This window comes from Talpa occidentalis, unplaced genomic scaffold (genome assembly GCF_014898055.3).
Source record: "Talpa occidentalis isolate TD23 unplaced genomic scaffold, MPIMG_talOcc4v2.1 talOcc4.10, whole genome shotgun sequence".
Lineage (NCBI taxonomy): Eukaryota > Metazoa > Chordata > Mammalia > Eulipotyphla > Talpidae > Talpa > Talpa occidentalis.
Window position 1 is genome coordinate 28,921,564 of NW_023600993.1, and position 19,501 is coordinate 28,941,064.

The window sequence follows — 19,501 nt, forward strand, 5'->3', positions numbered from 1 at the left end:
CCCTTCCCCCGCCTCCAGGTGCCTGGCTGTCCCCTGATCTCCAGCATAGGGAGACACTGACATTTGTTGAATGTCGCCCAGTATTTTGCATGTGCTAGTTAATTCATGTAATAATGCTTTGAGGTAGATGGTAGATGCAGCCCCTTTTTTCAGATGTGGAAAAGAAGGCTGAGTCATGAAGGAATTACCCAAAGCCTACAACTAATCAGTTTCAGAGTAAGGCTTACAAACGTTGCTTGCACTCAAATCACAAACTACTTCCTTTATAAGGAGCTGCCCCCACTCTAAGTCAAATAAGATCTTGCCTGGTATCGTCTAGTCTTCTTTGCAGTTTTGATGCATTTCTCCCCTATTTCCGAGTGTGCTATTAAGCTAACACATTGCTGGTAACACATGTGCATGATAAATGAGCCCCCTTCACTGGCTCAACACCCAAACTAGTTGCTATGGAGAAGTCGGGCCCACCGACCACATGTGCTCAGGAGCGGGCCTGGAGAGAGTGACCGTCCTCCGTGGCTGAGCCCCTGAGCCCTCCAGCACCTCCGACTCCCCTTCACTCATTCCATTGCCATCCCAGCCTCCAAAACTAGCACGTCCTCACTCATAGTCCTGCCAAACCCTCGGCCTCTGGACAGCGCACCCAGCGTTTGTTCCCCTAGTGTGTCTGTGGGCTGGGAGGGGAGCTTGGCTTTCACGGCAGCCCTCCCTGGGATGTGGGCTCCAACCCATTGCTCCCTCTATGGTAATGGGCTCTGATCATCTGTATTGCTTGAACTGATGCCCTGTTTCAGTAGCATTTGTCTGATAGAGCTGAGACCCAGCTGCTCACTGAAGAATATCACAGTATTTCTTATAATGACTCTGCGTCCTTCTGTCTTTGCTGCCTGATGGTCCCAAGGCTCCAAAAACTCATGCTGTACCAGCGGCATGCCAGAGCGTGATGAGTCACGCACTCTCACCCCTCATCGGCCTGCCGGCCTCCCCTTCTGGAGGCACAGCCCCCAATCTGTACTGTGCTCTCCCAGGCAGGACGTGAACAGAACAAAGAGGAGCCAGTGGAGGAAAATCCCGAGCACTTAGACAAGTCCCCCAATCCTGCTCTGAGCCTTTGCTGAGCAGGAAAGTAAGAGAGCAAACTTTAAGTATTTCCTCTAGCCAACCGCAATCAATGAATTAGATAGTCAACCACATGTCATTTGCTATATGTAAAATCCCATATAACCAACAAAAACATAATATGTTTTCCCCAACAAGCACAGGCTACCTTGACTAAAGGAAAATAGAAATACAGGTTTACATATTGAATATAATTTTTGAGCAAAAGGTTATAGTGCTTCAGGACTAGACTGACTTTGAAATACAACCATGCATCTTGCAATGTTTAATTCATGGCCACTACTTCTACAAACCGATGTCATCTTGCCTGCTTAACCCACCTCCTCACTGTCCTCTCTGTCCCTCTAGGTCCTTCATGGCCCTTCCTGTCCTTTCTCCTCTCAGCAATTGGGGTTACCTGCTCCCCCTGAGCTTACTCCAGGCATGTCAACAGGTTCATGTTGGCCCTGTTTTGAAATTGGTCCCTAGGACCCAGCCCAGGTCTTTTCTGATGGTTGAATAAACACATCTTGGCCTCATCTGTCAAATGGGAATAATCATACCCTTTCCAGAGTTGCGAGGATTGAATTGTGAGGCATAGGGTTAGCAGGGTTATCCAGCAAATATTAATTATCATATCCCTTTTAACAATCTCAACAAAAATAAACTTTGCTGTCATGAAATAGCATCCATCTGCTAGTACTGAAGGAACAGCATAGTGCCTGTTTCCAATCAACACTTGCAGTGTGGAGCTGTAGGTCTGTAACCACATTTGGTGCTTTATTAGTCTATGCAAATGTAAGTGGGGTGGCGGTGGGGGGGGTGGATATGCTACATCAGACCCTGCAGGGTCCCATCTTCAGGATCAAAATATGACTCTGCCTGTGATCCAGTCAACTAGTGTGCTAGTGTGTATGTGTGTGTGTGTTTTGTGTGTGCGCACATACAAAGAATAGTTGAGGAGTAGATCTTGGCTAAGGTAATGATTGCAGAAGCTGCAGTGTTCACCTTTGTCTCTTAACCTGGGTGATGCAAATTGGCTGAAAGTCCTGCTGCCTGTGGGCTCCCGTGTAGCAGGAGTTCCTCTTCCTGTGCAGAAGGCAGCCTGGAGATAAGATACAACTCTCCTGAGCTCAGCCCCAACCAGTGACTGATGGGGAAGAGTGTGACTCTCCGGCTCCTTTGCCTCCACTGGGGTGGTAACTCTGGGGTCTGAACCACTCACTGACTTTCCAAGTTCTCTAGCTCTAGGCATCCACAGTGAAGAACTGCTTGATAAGGCAGTTTTCATTAAAACCCCCACTACTCCACCATTCTTTCCTTCGATCACCTCCCAGACTGCTTGCTCTCAAATCCTTGTCTTGAGGTCTGCTTCTGGGGAAACCAGGTTATGACAGTAACTGAACAGGAGAAATGTGGAGTCACCAGCTCACAAATACTCACTGTGGTGTGGTGACTAAGCAGGTGTGTGTGTGTGTGTGTGTGTGTGTGTGTGTGTGTGTGTGTATGCATGGATGGGTGGATGTGTGTATATATGTGAAGAGAGAGAGAGTGCACTTTATCTAGACTCCCCTGGTCCTCCTGCCTCCACCAGTGATCCTGATCTCAGGAGCCAGAGCAGAGGACTGTGCATATTCCCACAGATGCAATTAGATCAGCAGCAGAAGAACCCATCTAGGATCACAGCCCATCTAGGAATTGGGGCCTCAGAATCCAGCCCAGCAGCAGAAGAACCATTTTAGAAGCAGGTTTTCTCCTGATTGGAGTCACTTTGCTGTAGGCAGACTTGTCCCTACTGTTGGCTGTTTGGCTGGGTGTTAGGGGCCCAATGTGATTCACTGCTATCTGGATTTTAACTAACAGAGAAACAAGTTTATAGAGTAGGGGACCAGCCCAGAAACCTCTGGGAACTAGATTCCCAAAGGGTCGTGTTCATTCTTCTTTAAGTCAGTTTAGGTCCATCAAACCTCACTGGCCATGTGATCCCCAGAGCCCAGGAATGAGCACTTACTTCTCCTCTACCCCTGGGTAGGTGGGCATGCCAGTGCTTCTGGCAGAAGCAGCCCTGGCTGAAGTGGTTCTTAGAGCCATTTCCCTGGAGGTATGCGGAGGCTGCATTCCTGAAAGAGGAACGCAAAGAAGGGCCAAAACTCCTGACCTAAGTTTGTAGACAACATTCAGAGCTGAATCTACCACAAACCCCCTAATCTTTCTGGGGTGGTGCTCTGATCCCCATGGTCCCTTATGGTTCTAAAGTCCCATGGTCCTAGATGGATTTAATCCATGATGAATGGGTTGGTGGTTAACGGATTAAGTAAGTTTTTACTTCCTGACATAAATATCATTTATGATGCTGTTTATGTGACAAAAGTCATCCTATGTGTCAAGCTTTTGGAATATGACTATTTGTTGAAGACCCAAATTAGTAAATTCTTGCGTTATATATAATCAAATCTTTAACATCCAACATCTTCAAAGAATTTTTATTTAAAAGCCTTTGTTTATTAATTATTGTCACAGGTAGCTTAGCCATTGTGTTTTATTTTCATAAGGGAGTCGCAGACCATCAGATGTCATCCATATATCTAGTTTCACAGCATAATTCCCATCAAAATGCTGAGACTTCTTTAAACTAATAAATGTCTTTTTCCCCTAAGAGGAGATTAATTTGTGTATCTTCCTATGGCTGTTCCCTACTTACTCACATCAAACCACATGGAAACACAATCCTGGTCAGTGGTCAAGGAGACAGATTTATTGACTGTAATCTGAGAAAGTCCAGTGCCTTGAGTTTCTCAAGTATAATGTGCTTGTAAAAAAAATTTTGTTGCAGTCACAGCGTTAACATGAAATCAACTATTGTTCATCAGGAGTGTCTCACCCTGGTAAAAATAACTCACCATTCACAGGAGGATTTGCTGTCTTTCATCCCAGGTGGCATTTTGTTCAAGAAGAATGTCTTTTTCACTTGATACCTAAGTGAATGTCATGTTAGATACTGACTTGTATCTGACAAGCTACACTGATCTCAGTGGGCCTTATGCCGGGAGGAATTAACACCTCTTTCTTTAACTTTCTATTTAACTGCTGCCCTAGGAAAAGAGAGAAGCTTTAGCTGTCCACTTAGAGCTACAGCTCTTATCCACAGTGCTTGAACAGGTGAGGAAGTTTCATCTCATTCATGTTGTCATTGGCATCACTCATTCCCATAACTGTGTCCTCTGTGTGTGTGGGGAGGGGCCTGCTGGCAGAGAAGACAGAGTTCTGGGTTCTTTATTGGATTTCTGAGGCTCCAGCAGGACATCTTGTCTAGCTACCTTAGAAAGATTGTCCAGAATACCAACATAAAGTTTCCTTAAAGTCTCTATAAAACACAGATGTTATCTGAAAGGCCAAGAAAAAAAGATGCTACCTCAGCCACAGCAGTAGAATGGGATAGAAATGGTTTGAAGGAAGAAAGAAAGGCAGAGTTTCTCTAGAAGATTGTAAGTAGGATGAACTAGAAAGCAAAGCACTGGATCAAAGTTCTTGCCCCACAAAAGCAAGATGCTCTGGAGAAAAGGGGTCATGAGAGGAAAGAGGGGAGAAGGTAAAGAAGATATTGTGTGTCTGAAGCTCAGCACAAAAAAACAGGACTGTGCTCTTGAAAATCATTTCTGGGGCCTCCCTGGTGGTGCAAGGGTTAAGATGCAACCTATGAAGCTGTCTGCAGCCCCTGCAGCATGAGTTCGATCCCCAGCCAGGGAGGTACCCACATGGCGCAGCAGACCTCTCCTGACTCACCCGCTGCTCCCCTCAACAGTGTATTTCAGTCAGTCTGCCTGTTCTGTTCCCCACTCTGTCTCTGGTGAATCCTCTCACCTCCTGTGCCTCTGGCCTGTACCCCGGTTCTTGTATGCATGGATAAATGAATCTTTAAAAAAAAAATCATTTCTGGGTAGAGAGAATATAAAATCAAAACTGTAAAAGAAAAAATATAAAAGCAGTCTCACCTACAAACACAAATACCAAAACTCTAAATAATATACTAGTAAACTACATTTTGCAATGAAAACTACAACCCAATATCTCTGATAAATATAGGTACAAATAGTCTCAAGAAAATATTAGCAAACCAAATTCAGCCACATTTTTAAAGGGTCAGATATCACAACCAAATAGGATTTCTCCCTGGGATACAAGTATGGTTCAATCCACACAAATCATTAAATTGGGATACCTCACAGTAATAGAATGAAAATTGAAAATCATAAGTTTTTCTCATAGATGCAGAAAAAGCACATGACAAAATTCAATACTATTTCATGTTTTTTAAAAAAAAAATCCACTCTCAATAAATTGTGTATATAAGAAACACATCTCTATTTAATAAAGGCCACAGATGGCAAACCCACAGCTACATCATACTCAATGGTGAAAGGTGGAAAGTTTTCCCTCTAACATCAGGAACAAGATAAGAATGTCTACTCTCATTATTCCTATTCAGCATAATACTAGAAGGTCTAGCCAGAGTAGTCAGGCAAGAAAAAGAAACAAAAGGCATCCCAATTGGAAAGAAAAAGGTAAATTTGTCTTCATTTAAGGATGATATGATATTATATAGAGAAAATCTTAAAGAAACCTCACACCCAAAAAATACTTAAGACTGATTAACAAATTCGGTAAAATTGCAGTATCCAAAATCAACACATATTAATCAGTTCCATTTCTATATACTAACGATGAAATATCTGAAAAAGAAACAAGTAAAGCATTCCCATTCATAATAGTGTCAAAGCAATAAAATACTCAAGAATAATTTTAGCCAAGGACGTGAAAGATCTGTACACTTAAAATTACAAGACTTAAATGAAAAAAAAAATTGGAGAAACAAATGGAATGATATCCCATGCTCATGGATCAGAAAAAATAATGTCTTGAGGTGTCCATGCTAAAATCATAGCCATCTATAAATTCAATGTAATCCCTATCAACATTACAGTGCCATTTTTCACAGAAATAGATAAGGCAATCCTAAAAATTGTATGAAACCAGAAAAGCCAAAGCAATCCTGAGAAAAAGAACAAAGTTGACAGCATTACAGTTCCTGGTTTTAAACTATACTACCAAGCTGAAGTAATCAAATCTGTATGGTCCTGGCATAACACATAGATTAAGGAAATAGAATCAAGTGCCCAGAAATAAACCCTTACATATACAACTAACTAATATTTGATAAGGGAGCCACAAATAATGGATAAAAGATAGTCTGTGCAATAAATGTGTTGAGGAAACTGAATATTCGCATGGAAAAGGATCAAATTGGACCTCTATCTTATACCATTTACAAAAAATGTAACTCAAAAGGGATTAAAGACACACATAAAACCTGTAACTCCTGAAGAAACTCTCTCTAAAACTGCTAGAAGAAAACATAGAAAAACTCCCTTGACATTAGTCTTGGCAATGATTTTTTAGATATGACACCAAAAGCACAAGTGAAAAAAGCTAAAGAGGGAAACATCAAATTAAAAAGCTTCTTCACAGAAAAGAAAACCACCAACAAAATGAAAATGCAACCTACAGAATGGGGAAAATATCTGTAAATCATTTATGTGACGACTGGTTAATATCCAAAGTATATAAACAGTCCATTCAACTCAATAGCAAAGAAGCAAACAATCCAACTTAAAATGGGCAGAGAACCTGAATAGATACTTTTCAAAGAAGACGTACAAATCAACAACAGGTGCATAAAAAGATGAGCCACATCACTAATCATCAGGGAAATGCAGTTACAACCATATTGAGATACCACTTTACACCCGTTGGAATGTCTGCTATCAAAAAGATAAGAAATAATAGATTTTGGTGAAGATGTGGACAACGGGGAACTCTGTGTACTGTTGGTGGAAATGTAAATTTTACAGCCACTAAGGCAAATGGTATGGAGGTTTCTCAAAAAAATTAAATACAGAACTACTATATGATCCTGCAATTGCACTTCTGATTATATATTCAAAGGAAATGCAATCAGGATCTCCAAGAGATATCTGCATTCTCGTGTTTATCATGGAATTATTCACAATCACCAAGATATGGAAACAACTGAGTATTCATCTATGGATGAATGGATAAAGAAGATAAAGGTGTGTGAGAGAGAGAGATCTAGAGAGGTAGATAGATAGATATCCAATAGACTATTATTCAGCCATGAGAAAAAAAATCCTATCAATATTTGTGATGTGTGGTCCTTGAGGGCATTATGCTAAGTAATATAAGTCAGACAAATACTGTATGATCTCACTTTTTATCTGTAGAATCTAAAAAGCCAAACTGATAGAAAAAAAGGTTAAAATGGTTGTTTTCAAGGGCTGCAGAGTGAGGAAATCAAGAGATGTTGGTCAAAAGATTACAAACTTCCAAATTGAAATAATAAAATGCTACTTTGGTTTACAAATTGAATAATTAAAAGGAATAACAATTGAAGTTAATAAGAATGCTGGGGAAATGGGCAGTCTATTACACACAAAATAGAGGGCGCACATATTAGCACATTGGTAACTTGGTAACTTAAAGCAATCAAAGTATGATACCCTTTGATCAGGCAATTGTACTTTCAACCATTTATCCTAAAGAAAAACTGATAAGCATTGTATTTTTATCTTATAAATTTCCAACAACAAGGGACTCGTAGGAAAACAGAGAGGATGAGATCCCCAAAACAGGTGGGACATTGGCATTGGAATATTAAGGACAGATTGGTCAGATACAAATAACTGAGTAATTTTGATGTCAGAAAATTGAGGGGGGTTTGTTTTATGTTCTGTTTTCCTCCTCTCTCTACTTCTCTGAACTCGAAGACTCGTGTGTCTTCTGAAAGTCAGAGAATAAAGTCAGGAATTGGGATTTTAGGATTATAGAGAGGGTTAAAAGTAACTCTTATAAAGAACAGGAGAGAAATCAACTCCCCAAGCAGTAAGGAAGGCCCAATGACTGTGAATATGTACCTGGGATAGAAAGAGCCTATAAAGGCATCCAAAAACTGAAGATAAATGCAAAATAAAAAATATGTTCTATTGGAAGAAAAGATTATTAGTAGCAGGTCTGCTAATAAATACACATCAGCAGCTTCCAGGTTGGTGAACGTGTGCAGACCGTGGGGAAGACAGCTCACCTGCTGGGAACTCCTGATTTATAGCCAATAGGTCACGAGCACAGTATAAATCTGGAGCTCACCACAGACATGAAAGTTGAGGAGGAAGGTCATGGGGACCTGTAACTGGTTGGTCAGAGACATGGGCTTGCCTGGGGCATCTGAAGGTGTTGGGCAGTCTTGGAAGACTGGGCCCTTCACCTTTGGTATCTCACGCTGTCTCCAGGTAGTTGGTATTAGAATTTAGAATTTAGAATTTAGCTGTCTCCAGGTAGTTGGTGTCCTAGAATTGCTTGTTGGCATGAGGGAGCCTCAGCACCCACCCCATCTGGAAATTGGACAGCATGGAACACTTTACCAACAAAGCAGTAAATGAGTTTCCTGGGGCTGGGATAAAGTGATAAAGTGTCCAGAGGCAACGGCATATGCAGATCTAAAAAGTGCTGCATGTCAAACAGCTCAGCTATGAGTGAACATGATGTGCCTGGAAAACTGGTAGAAGACTGTGATGAAAAAGATACTGCTGTAGAAGACTCGTGTGGAAGGTTTGAATAAAATAAATTCAAGAAGTGTGAGACTGGAAATAAAATCAAGCAATCTACATCATTCTGCTTAATTATCCAACACAGTTCAAGTGGTCCTGGGATTCACATTGGAATTTCTCCCTTCAGGAATTTCTAGTTTAGCCATTAATTTGCCATAAAATAAAATTTGCAGGTGAACCTCAAGTCAGATTGGGGGATAGGAGTGAGTAAAATGAAAACTAATTCCATCCATAATAGAAACAAAAATGTGAAGTTAAAACTTAAGAAAATGCAAATCTCTAAGAAACCTAGCAGTTTGTTGGTGTAAAAGATAGTGTGAAGATGAATTCTTCCAAAATTTGGGCAGAAATTTAATGTAATGCAAATCAACATCCAAACCAGATTTAAAAAAAAAAAAAACTTTTTAAGATGATTCAAAAAGCCATCTGATGTGACACTAAAACTTTGGTGGTAGGTGAGTGAAGCATATACACACATCAAGATGTGAAGCTGTGCCTCTGAAATTATGTGATTTTGTAAATGAATGGTACATCAATAAAATTTGAAATTCTGATTAAAGAAATAATAACAAAGTTTTAAATCATCTAATAGGCTAAAGTTAAGTGTAACTTGGAAGTGTTTAGAAAAAAATAAGAGCAATGAAGAGGACCGATCTATTAAGATATTAGATTATGTCTTAAAGACATAGTCATTAAATTTGTGAAATAGTCATACAAGATGTAACAAAATAGTTTTGAAGTAAACCTAGGATATATTAAAACAACTCACATTTATCTCATGACTCCAACCCACCTTTCACCCCCGGTCAGGAAGAGAATGCTTCTTAATAAATGGTGTTGGGATAAAAAATACTCAGTTGTTCTTTTAGGGAGATGAGGATCTTAGTGAGAAGAGACTATCTTTAATTTTCATTCCAATGAAAAAGTGCCTGGCTCTTCCTGCTTGGCAGGCCTAGCAATCCACACAGGCCACAATAAAGAACAACACGTCATCTTCTCTTGTGAGAGGGGTTGGCACCAGCTCTAGGCTTTCAATCCCGCTGTTCATTTGCCATCTATTCAACAAGTTATTGTCGAACTATTCTAGTAGCTGCAGTACAGTAGGTTTAAGAGGGGACAGTCCCTTGCTCTTGTGGAATTTATCTTCTGTTGGAGGAGACAGCTAATAAATATTCAAAAACATTTAGGGAAAGTTGTCCAATAGTGGTAAGAGCTGTGCAGGTGAATGGCGGCACTGCTAGGAGGGAGTGGACAATGAGGAGTACAGGAACCAGATCCAGACCTTTCTGTCGCTCTCTTTTTTTTTTTTTTTAAGATTGATTTATTTATTTATACAAGCACTGGGTACAGTCAGAAGCGCGGGAGGGTGAGAGAATTCACCAGAGCCAGAGCAGGGAACAGAACAGGTAGACTGACGAAGAAATACACCACTGAGGGGAGCAGCGGGCATGGCAGGAGAGGTCTGATGCACCATGTGGGACCCTCGCCAGCGGCTGGGTATCGAACCGGTGCTGCAGAGGCTGCAGGCAGCTTCTCAGCCCAGCGCTCAACCGCTACGCCACCAGGGGAGGCCCCAGATCTTTCTGACCCAAGTGTCTTTTGGACAGAGACCTGAAAGACAAGGGAAGTCAGGCAAAAATCTATAGGAAGGGCTTTTCAGGGACAGGAATACATGCAAGGTCTGAAGGTGGCAATGACCTTGACAAATTCAAGGAACAATTTAATGAGCCAGGGTGGCCAGAGCAACCGGGCCATGGGGAGAGTGGTGGAAGAGATGAGAGAAAGCAGGGGTCTGAGTACTCATGACTGCATGGGCAACACAGAGAACTTCTGATTTTATTCTGGACAAGATGGGAAGCACCTGGAACGGTTTCGGCAGAGAAGTAACGGGGAGGATCTTACATTGACAATGACAAGATAACCTGGCTGCCCTGTGCCACCTCCTTTCCAAGTGAATTTGGAAGGTGGTTTTCTGTTTCACTGAACTTCAGAACAGAGTGCCTTCCTTGGTGGCACCCCAGTTGCCACCACCAGTGGGGAGATGCTTCTAAAGAGTATCAGGAAGTATTTTTCTGAGCAACATACTTTTGTATTAAAAACACAAAAAAGATTGATGACCGTGATCACCTCCCCTTCCAGGAAGGGACCTCCTGCCTGCTCTACAGCTACCTGGGCAGGTGTGATGAAGGTCATGGCCCCAGCATTTCCTCCTCTGTCACTCTCCCCTGGTCCTGAAGTGGCCTCCCCCAGGTGACTTACAACAAACAACAGGTCTAACCCAGGGAGGGCAAGAAAATGACCTCAGGGAAACCATACAGACCAGAGGCTTGAATTCTAGAACTACACTGCGAAAGCACATTTCTAAAAATTCATTGATATCATCACCACTTGAAAAAGACAATTGTATTTCTCTCATCAATGACCTTGACCTTCAAAGCCAAGATGATTTAAGAACCCAGCTGTTCCTAGAGGTCAGTTCTCCAGCCTCCTCCGTCCAAGTGTAATCGTTTCAGTTTATTTCAGATGCTAATTTATTAGATTCTGCTCCAATTTCCTTCCAGTTCTGAGCCACCCTCTTTCATCCAGTCACTCTTCAGGGACTGGAGTCTGTTCGTGGAGAATGTATTTTGACGAGTTGTAGAGGCATCGCTGAGCTCCTTATGTTTCATGAGAACTGAAACATATTTGCATTGAATTTTCTAGCAGATTTCTGTCAGCTATTTAGGAGGACATATGGAGTTTCTTTTCTTACCTTTGAAATGAAAAAAAAAAAAAAAAACATGAAATCAGGGCATTTGGACAAATTTCCCTGCTTGCTCTGGTAGTCTGATAGCAGCATTTCATGAAGCCAAGACAGCATCTGTAATATGGGACCGAAAATAACCGGTGGACCGTGAAGTCTGGGTCACACTTGGAGCAGCTGGTCACTAGGGTTTCATTCCTTTCCACTCGATTGTTCTCAACGGCTCCCTCCAGGTAGGCTTGGTGAGACTCCGGCAGAAGCTTGTCACTCCCATTGCTCAAGGATGTCCTGTGGCTGGTGGTTGGTGAGCCAAATCCAGGAGCTTTATTTTGATTGATGCCAATTAATAGAAGCTGCAGAACAAGCTGAGCATTCCCTGTATTAGGCCCTTCTTACTCGCTCATTTTTTTGTTCATGGATTTGATTATTTAATCCTGTTGTGCTCCTGCTTCACTTTCCACAGTCAGTCAAGTCTGGGATGACGTGTCCGGGGGAGGTGTGACAGGTGGGCAGGCCAGTGGGCTGCGAGGACCAGAGTCTCTGGCCCATGTCCCAGCTCTGCATCTTTTTTATGTAACCTTACTTTCTTCATCTCTAAAGATATATTAAAACATGTTAAGTTGTGGTGAGGGTTACGTGAAACTCCAACAAGCCTAGAGTGCTGTCTGCCTCTGGATGAACCCACATTAGGTCTACACTGGACCCCTTCTTCTTCCCCTCCTAAGGAGTCATTCAGGCGAAGGTGGGCCCCAGAGGTGTTTTATGCAACTGCTGGAAGGCTTTTCTGCTCTACTTGTAATTCCTCCTTGAGAGTCACCCCTCTGTGTCGCAACAAGTCTTAGAAGCTCCCAGTTAACAGCACTTGCTGCTGCTTGGGACACCTCTTGTCCCCTAGGAGTCTCTTAAGAGCACTCATTTATCACGGGGCTGACAGGAGGACTGCGGCATCCACATTTTTATCATTTTCTTATTTCTAAAATCAACTTTGAGAGTTGTATCCCTCAACAAATGACTTGGAGGTTATTCCATTTTGGCATTTGGTGATCACCCTGCCTCTTGAATTGTGAGGAAGAAGTATTGAAATATCATATTTTTTTCTTATTTCAAAAGCCTACTGAACCCATTTTTCCATTCTGGTATTTAAATCTCCTCAATGGTACCAGTTTCTTCCAGGTCACTCAACTGGAATGCACTGCAGCATCTTGCCACAGCTACGCTCACCCACACTCTTTTAGTTCTCCTTCCAGTATATTTCTCCTTTCATCTTTTTATTCCCACTGCAGCTGCCCAGCCTCAGGCCCTATGACCTTTGATTCAAACTGCAGTAATAGTTCCTGCCATTTCTCTGATTCTCCCTGGCCCTAAGTCTGCCCCTCCTGTGGCCGAAAAGCTTAAAGCCTCTTGGGTTGGCAGACTAAGAACCTGGGCTTTGAAATCAGGCTGATGCCCAGCTTTGGGGCAAATCACACCACCTCTGTGAACCTCATCACCTCTCTAAATTCCTCACCTGTCAAGTAGAGTGAGCCTAGTACTTCATCGAGGGCGGACAAGGGGCTGAAATGAGGCCAGATGAATCAAGTGCTTATCCCAGAGCCGGGCACCCCCAGAGCACTCAGTAAGTGACAGCTCTTGACCCCACAATGAGACCCCGCAGTGTCACCTGATTGCCAGTAAACCAAACCTTGCACTCTTGAGCTTGGCATTCAGGGCCTGTGAGGCCCCGCCCCTGCCTCCCTTTTTCCAGCTGCCCCTGGGGCTGTAGGTCCTCCCTGTGCTTGCCCTGCCATCCCACCTCCAAGACCCGTGTTTTGGGCCTTAAAATATTTTCTTCAGCTGGGAGTACCCTCCTGCATCTTTTCTATTTCTCCATGTCTTTCTTATGCTTCCAGACTAACCCCAAAGCCACGAGCTGGTGAGCCTGCTTGCCCCTTTGCAGGTCCGCAGCCAGTGGGTCACATGCAGGGAGGGACTGTCCTCTGCCTTCCCCCCAGCCCTGCTGTCTGCGGACAGGGACTGTGCCTTACCCACTTCACACCCTCTGCTGACCCCTGCAGTGCCTGGCAAAGCAAGTGCTTCCTGGAAGCTTAAATTAGTGATGATGTGAATAGTGAGAGCCTGCTTTGTGCCGTTCCTCAGCTAGGCGGTGGCATGCTTTATTTTGTTACATATAGTACCTGGGGCTCAGTCTGTCCCCAGTAAAAGGGACATGCTGGGTCTCTGTCTGTTTCTTGTTACTCATTGAAATCGTAACAACAGTTTGGAAAACAAAGACCTCCCTCCCTTGCTCCCTCCCTCGCTCCCTCACCCCTTTCCTCCCCCTCTCTGTCATTTCCTCACACTGCACATTTTGTATTCTGATGCTATGTCCTCCCTTTTTGGTGATAGGTTAGCCCTTCTTTGTGAAATTCTGGTGGTGGTGGGCAACAGCAGATCATAGTGGCTTCTTTTTAAAGGTCTTACTTGGCAACAGCAAAAAACTGGGGGGAAAGAGCAGCAAAATTTTTTGGTATAGAACAGTAAAAAACATTCTTCAGTACACCAAGTAGACGAGGAAAGCTATTTCCGGAACACCATGGCTAATGGCAGGTGTCTAAGTCTCTGGGCACTACTGGCCGTTACCCAGCAGGGTGGTGCCCAGACACTGTGTGAACACTGGACACTCTCGTGTCTAGTTCATTCTCCCAAGAACTCCTTGAACTCCATGGTGTGATCTCTGTTTCACAGCTGAGGCTCAGAGAGGTTATTTGCCCAAAGCCAGACAGTATAACCTGAATTCCCAATGCCTCGTGGTCTGGTGTGTGCAATGAGGTGGTCATGCTAGCATCAGTCCCCACTGGGAGAGGACAATATCACACACACACACACACACACACACATACACACACCCCATCTCTTCCATTATTGGAGGAGTCCTGAGGAAAGGTTCCCCCACGTGTTCATGCTTAGAACCCTTACTGCTGTCTGGGGAGGAAGCCCTTGGAGGACAGGCCACTGCTGCCCAATCTACCCTAAGAGCCAAGCTGACCAGTGTCTCTGGATCAGGCTCTGGATCAGCAAGACCAGGGCCAATAAGTGACTTTTAAGGACCCAAACCCCAGTGCTTCATGGGCGCCTTCTCCATAAAAACATTTAAAGGTCACAGTTTATAACTGTGTGCTATGAATGTTAATATGTTAACGTATTAAAACATGTTCCTGGACCTAAGAGTGCTTTTTTTTCTTTCAATTTTAAAATAAAATAATTCCATCCATCCCTAAAAGAATGGTAGGCACTAGGCTCCAAACCTGCTGTGCCTGATGGGCAAGAAGGCCCTTTGCAAGACCCCTGAGGGGCAGCCCCTTGCCACTGCCCCTCCCTGCTTCATGGAGTGACCCATGGGCCTGGACACTCACTGCTTGTTTCCGCAGCTCATAAAAACAAGACTATCGATGTCCCTTCAGCTTCAACCTCCTTTTAGCCTTTTTGGTGGTGTTATAGGCATCAGAACATTCTCCAAGTAGAGCTAGGAAAATTCCTCTTCTGCTCCACATATCTGAACACATCCTTGAATTCTCAAAACTTTCCCCCACATTATATTAGATTATACCATATCAAAATTTATCATCCATCAAGTCACATAAATAGATACGCCAGGCCTAGTGCAATACAAGCAGGCAGGCGCTGTGTCTGTTTTGGCCCAGCTGAGACAGGCAGACTCACGTGCACGGGCCCAAGGGTTGAGAGCTAGGGCTGGAATCAGCTCTCGCGGTTCCACAGTGTTCTTTTTTTGTTAAGCCGGCATCTAATGAGCTCCTGCTGCTCACATGTTCACGAGCTTGAGATATTCTGGTAAAGAGCATTCCTGTTTACTCCAGCTCCAAATGAGTTTGTGTTTCTTTGTCCAGCACAAAGCTTTGTAATAAGGGATGACACGGAAAAAAAATCTCAGGAGAATTTGCAAAGATTGCTACTCGACAGGTATACTTAGGGTTTAGAATAAAAATATTTTCTTCTTGGGCCTCCCTGGTGGTGCAAGGGGTTGAGCACCACACTATAAAGTGATCCACAGCCTCTGCAGCATAAGTTCATTCCCCGGCCAGCCAGAGAGAAACCCATATGGCGCAGCAGACCTCTCCTGACTTGCCAGCTCCTCCCCTCAGCAGTATATTTCAGTCATTCTGCCTGTTCTGTCCCCCACTCTGTCTCTGGTGAATCATTCGCTCACCCCACACCTCTGGCCTGTACCCCAGCTCTTGTATGCATAAATAGATAAATCTTTAAAAAAATATTCTTTAAAATTCTTTAGACTCAAAATCTCCCCTCTGCCAACACTTTGCATTCTTGGGAAAACAGTTTATAAGGAAGAGCAAATGGAGGGAGAATATGCTTCTAGCAACTTGTCTTAAAGGAAGAGAAAGCACTTGGGGACAGGATAGAGAGACTGTTAAGGCTACATACGGCTTGGGGATAGTGAGACAAAATGCTAGTGAAGTCTTGCTCTGCACTGTGGTCGCTAGAAAGAAGAAACAATGCAGCTGGGATTTGTGACATGGGATTTATAGTCTGGTTGTCTTTCTTGGGTCCAGTGTGGCAGAGCCCCAACCTCAGCATGGCACATAACTGTCTGGAAGGTTTGCTGAAGTCACCGTCCTCTCAATGGTCAGACTTAGGCAGGACGCCTGCGTCAGCGTAAAGGATGACGCTTGCTCACTGTCTCACTCGTGGGTGATGGGGAACACTGCACCCTCGTGTGCACTGTTGGCTTCCAGCCCCTGTGTTTGTGAAATTGACAGGGATGTGAGTTCCCGGTGGGGCTGTGACACAGACCAAACTCTAGAAGTGGACACTCAGGGACTCAACAGTGACCATGTGGTCAGGAGTCTAAGGACATGCACCAGAGCAGACACAGCCCCTGGTGGGTCAATGAGTGAAAGTATTTTCCACTTGCAAACATGGCCTACACAGAGCTTTTCCAAAGGGAATCACGGTGGATCTGGCATGTAATAAAATTTGTTGTTTAATTTGTATTTCTTTGATCCCTAGGAGGTTCAGTTTCCTACTGTGTGGGCTCATTGGCCATTTTCATTCCCTCTTCTATGGGTTCCTCAACTACCAGTGCCCTTGAGGTCAACTGCCCTGCACTGTAACAGTAGAGCTTCTCCACTTCCACCTCTCCTTCCTTGATGCCAATAAACTGTCACATGTGATCCATCTTATAGTTAACATTTGGAGTTATGCTGTTCACTGAATCGAGAGCTCTCTCTGGCTCTCTGTCGTGCTCTGTTTGTGCCATTCAGCTCCTGTCTGGAGCTGTAAGCAATAGAAACAAAAGAATCCTCTAGCTTTTCATTTCTCCCTCACACGGGGCTCCCTGCCAGCACCCCTAAGTCCCCACCAGCTTTTGATCTAAACAAAACCCTGTCCAGTGCTAAATATAGCTTTATTTAACCTAACTGTAGAATTTGTACTTTCAAATCTGGACTGGGCAGGGAACAGAACATTTACATAGCAAGTCACTGTCAGCCCTGTAACAAATCTAATCCTGTTCATCAGGCCAGTAAATAAACTGAGGCACAGGGAGGTTAGGTGTCCTCCTACCTACAGCTAACTAAAGCCCAGTTATTGTAACTCCCAGTAGGTTCACTGTCCACTCCCACCCCCTCCTCTGAGCAAACAGCCCATTCATTCCTAGGTGACAGACAAGAAACTCTTGGTTCTCTCCAGATGGGATTAATCCCCTCCCTGTGCCTGTCAGTCCATTTTGTGTTTCCCAGTAGAGAACAAAACTGGGACACCAATAAATGAGAACCTGTTCAGTTTTCATGTGATTTTTTTCAGTCATTTCTCCCAGCTGGAGTCTAGTTCCCTTCTGAAGTGGCTCAGGTCTTTAACCAGACCACAGACCTTCCAGGAAAAGCTGTAGTGCTCTCCACGGACAGCTGCCAGGACTCCTCACCCTGCCCTAATGGCAAATGCAAGTGCTTCAGGAGCCAGGAGAGTGCATCAGCATGTCACGTGGCTTGGGTCAGGCTAAGAGGCAAGGCTTCATTCGTTATCTGCAGCCTAATCTCAGCAACTATAACTGACTGCACACTCTAGGCCCTCAAAATATGTAGAATAAATGGCAGGGATGACAGAGAACTGAGAAATGTGTATCCCACAGGAGGCATTTTATTAAAAAAAAAAAATGCCTCTGGCCTATATTTGATTTCCAGGCTGCAACTCCTGTGACTGAGTCAACAAGGCTATGGATAGAGTGGAACAGTGGCCGCCAGGCAACATTAACATGTGGCTTGGATATTTTATGTCCAGTGGGAATCAGGCTGCAGACAACTCTGTTGAAGCACATCTTAAGTCCTTCCCGTTAATAACCTTGGCCCCCTCCTGACCCTGGCCTCGGAGATTTGTGTACATTTGCACACCTTTCCTTCCACTGTGCTGTCTCTACCTTTTTTTTTTTTTTAATCTCTTAGACATAGGTCTCTCTTTTCAAAAGACAAGCCAAAGTACCTCTTCTACCAAATAAGACATGTATTCTCTAAATACATGTTTTATTTACTAAGGGAAGGGTAACAAATCTGCTTTTAGCCATGTAACGTTGCCTTTTTTTAAAAATGGAATCAAGCAAATAGTAGCAGCTGCTTTATGCCAAAATAATTGTGAGTCTAATTCATTTCCAAAATCTGCCACACGGAGTTATAGGGCCCTGGAGCATGGGGGCGGCCTCTATGACTTTCTCTAAAGGTCAAGAGTTAGCCCTGGCTGCTCTCTTGTGCTCTGCCCTTATTCTGTTGGGTCTCTGTCACCTCACACCCATCCTATTCTTCTGAAAGCCCAGATCCTTTTTTTTTTTTTTTTCGGTTTCCTGAATCAAAAGAACTGTGGCCAGTCAAGCAGCTATTGTAGAATAGATGGGCTGGGCAGAGCACTCCGTGACCCTCTGATGGGCTGGCAGCTCGGAGGCTGTGTGCCCGAGCATGCTAGCCCAGAGCCAGCTCTGGACTGTGGACTCAGCCCCAGTCTTGTCACTGAGACACTCTGATTCTCTAGTGAAGTGGGAAGGCTGGCGAAAACATGCTTTTGTGAGACAAAAGTGCAGAAGAATCACTCGGAGGAACTAACTTTGTAATGCCCAGCCCTAGCTACATGGGTGTTTTAGGCAGGATAGATGAGTCAGATAGGTACCTTAGAAAGTATCAAAGGCATTAAAATTCCAGGTTTCTTGGAATCATTTTACTGGTCAAAAACCAAAACCAAAATCCCATGCCTGTGGGCCATATCTGGCTTCCAATTTACAAACCCTGTCTGTGATGGCTAAACAATATGGAGCAGAGGTAGGAAGAAACCCAGGGCCTCAGACAGCCCTGGTCTCCATGACAGGCCACTCAGCATGGTGATGGATATAAAACTATCAGCAATGAGCAGAGGACTTCGTAGCTTCAACCTGACCTCTCCTTCCTTCCTCCCAAGAATCTGATCATTCATTGTGAGTCAGAGAAGCTGGGGCAAATCAAACCAGTTCTCCATGAAGGTCCATTAAGCTCCCTCCCATGTGTAGCCCTTGTAACTTTTCATGCCTTCAGCACACTGATGTTTGTTCTGTGTGTTATAATGGAATCGATCTCATGATAGCACCATGATAATGTAGAATTTCCATGTCATTGTTAATGTGCTGTTCTTGTCTTCTGTCCCCTTCTGTCATTGGACCAAACAGAAGTATTCTGCTGTTTCTCTCTGCAACATCTCCACAGAAGTCCTGAAAGTCATCAATGCCACCGAGGAGTTGCTAGCTGAGTCTGCGGGTCCCTGGGAGTGCCCACCTGTCCCTCCTGACAGAGAGAAAGGGATGTTTCCTCTGGGGACAGACCAAGTGAGACTGGATGAGCAGCTGACTTCCCTGGAAGAAAACGTAAGCCACTGGGATGTGTGTGTCTAGGGTAAACATGCAAAGAAGCAGCTTATGAAATTGTAACTTAACACAAAGAGTGCAAGGTCACATACACAC

General features: G+C 43.8%; 1 protein-coding gene across 1 annotated transcript in view; it reads left to right on the forward strand.

Annotated features, from left to right (window-relative positions):
* MYRIP (myosin VIIA and Rab interacting protein) overlaps window positions 1-19,501 on the forward strand; it is a 236,970-nt gene that overhangs the window by 197,896 nt on the left and 19,573 nt on the right. Inside the window, exon 12 of the mRNA XM_037526745.2 lies at window positions 19,211-19,405. Within this exon, the coding sequence (XP_037382642.2) occupies window positions 19,211-19,405 (195 nt within the window). The remainder of the gene's footprint in view (window positions 1-19,210; window positions 19,406-19,501) is intronic.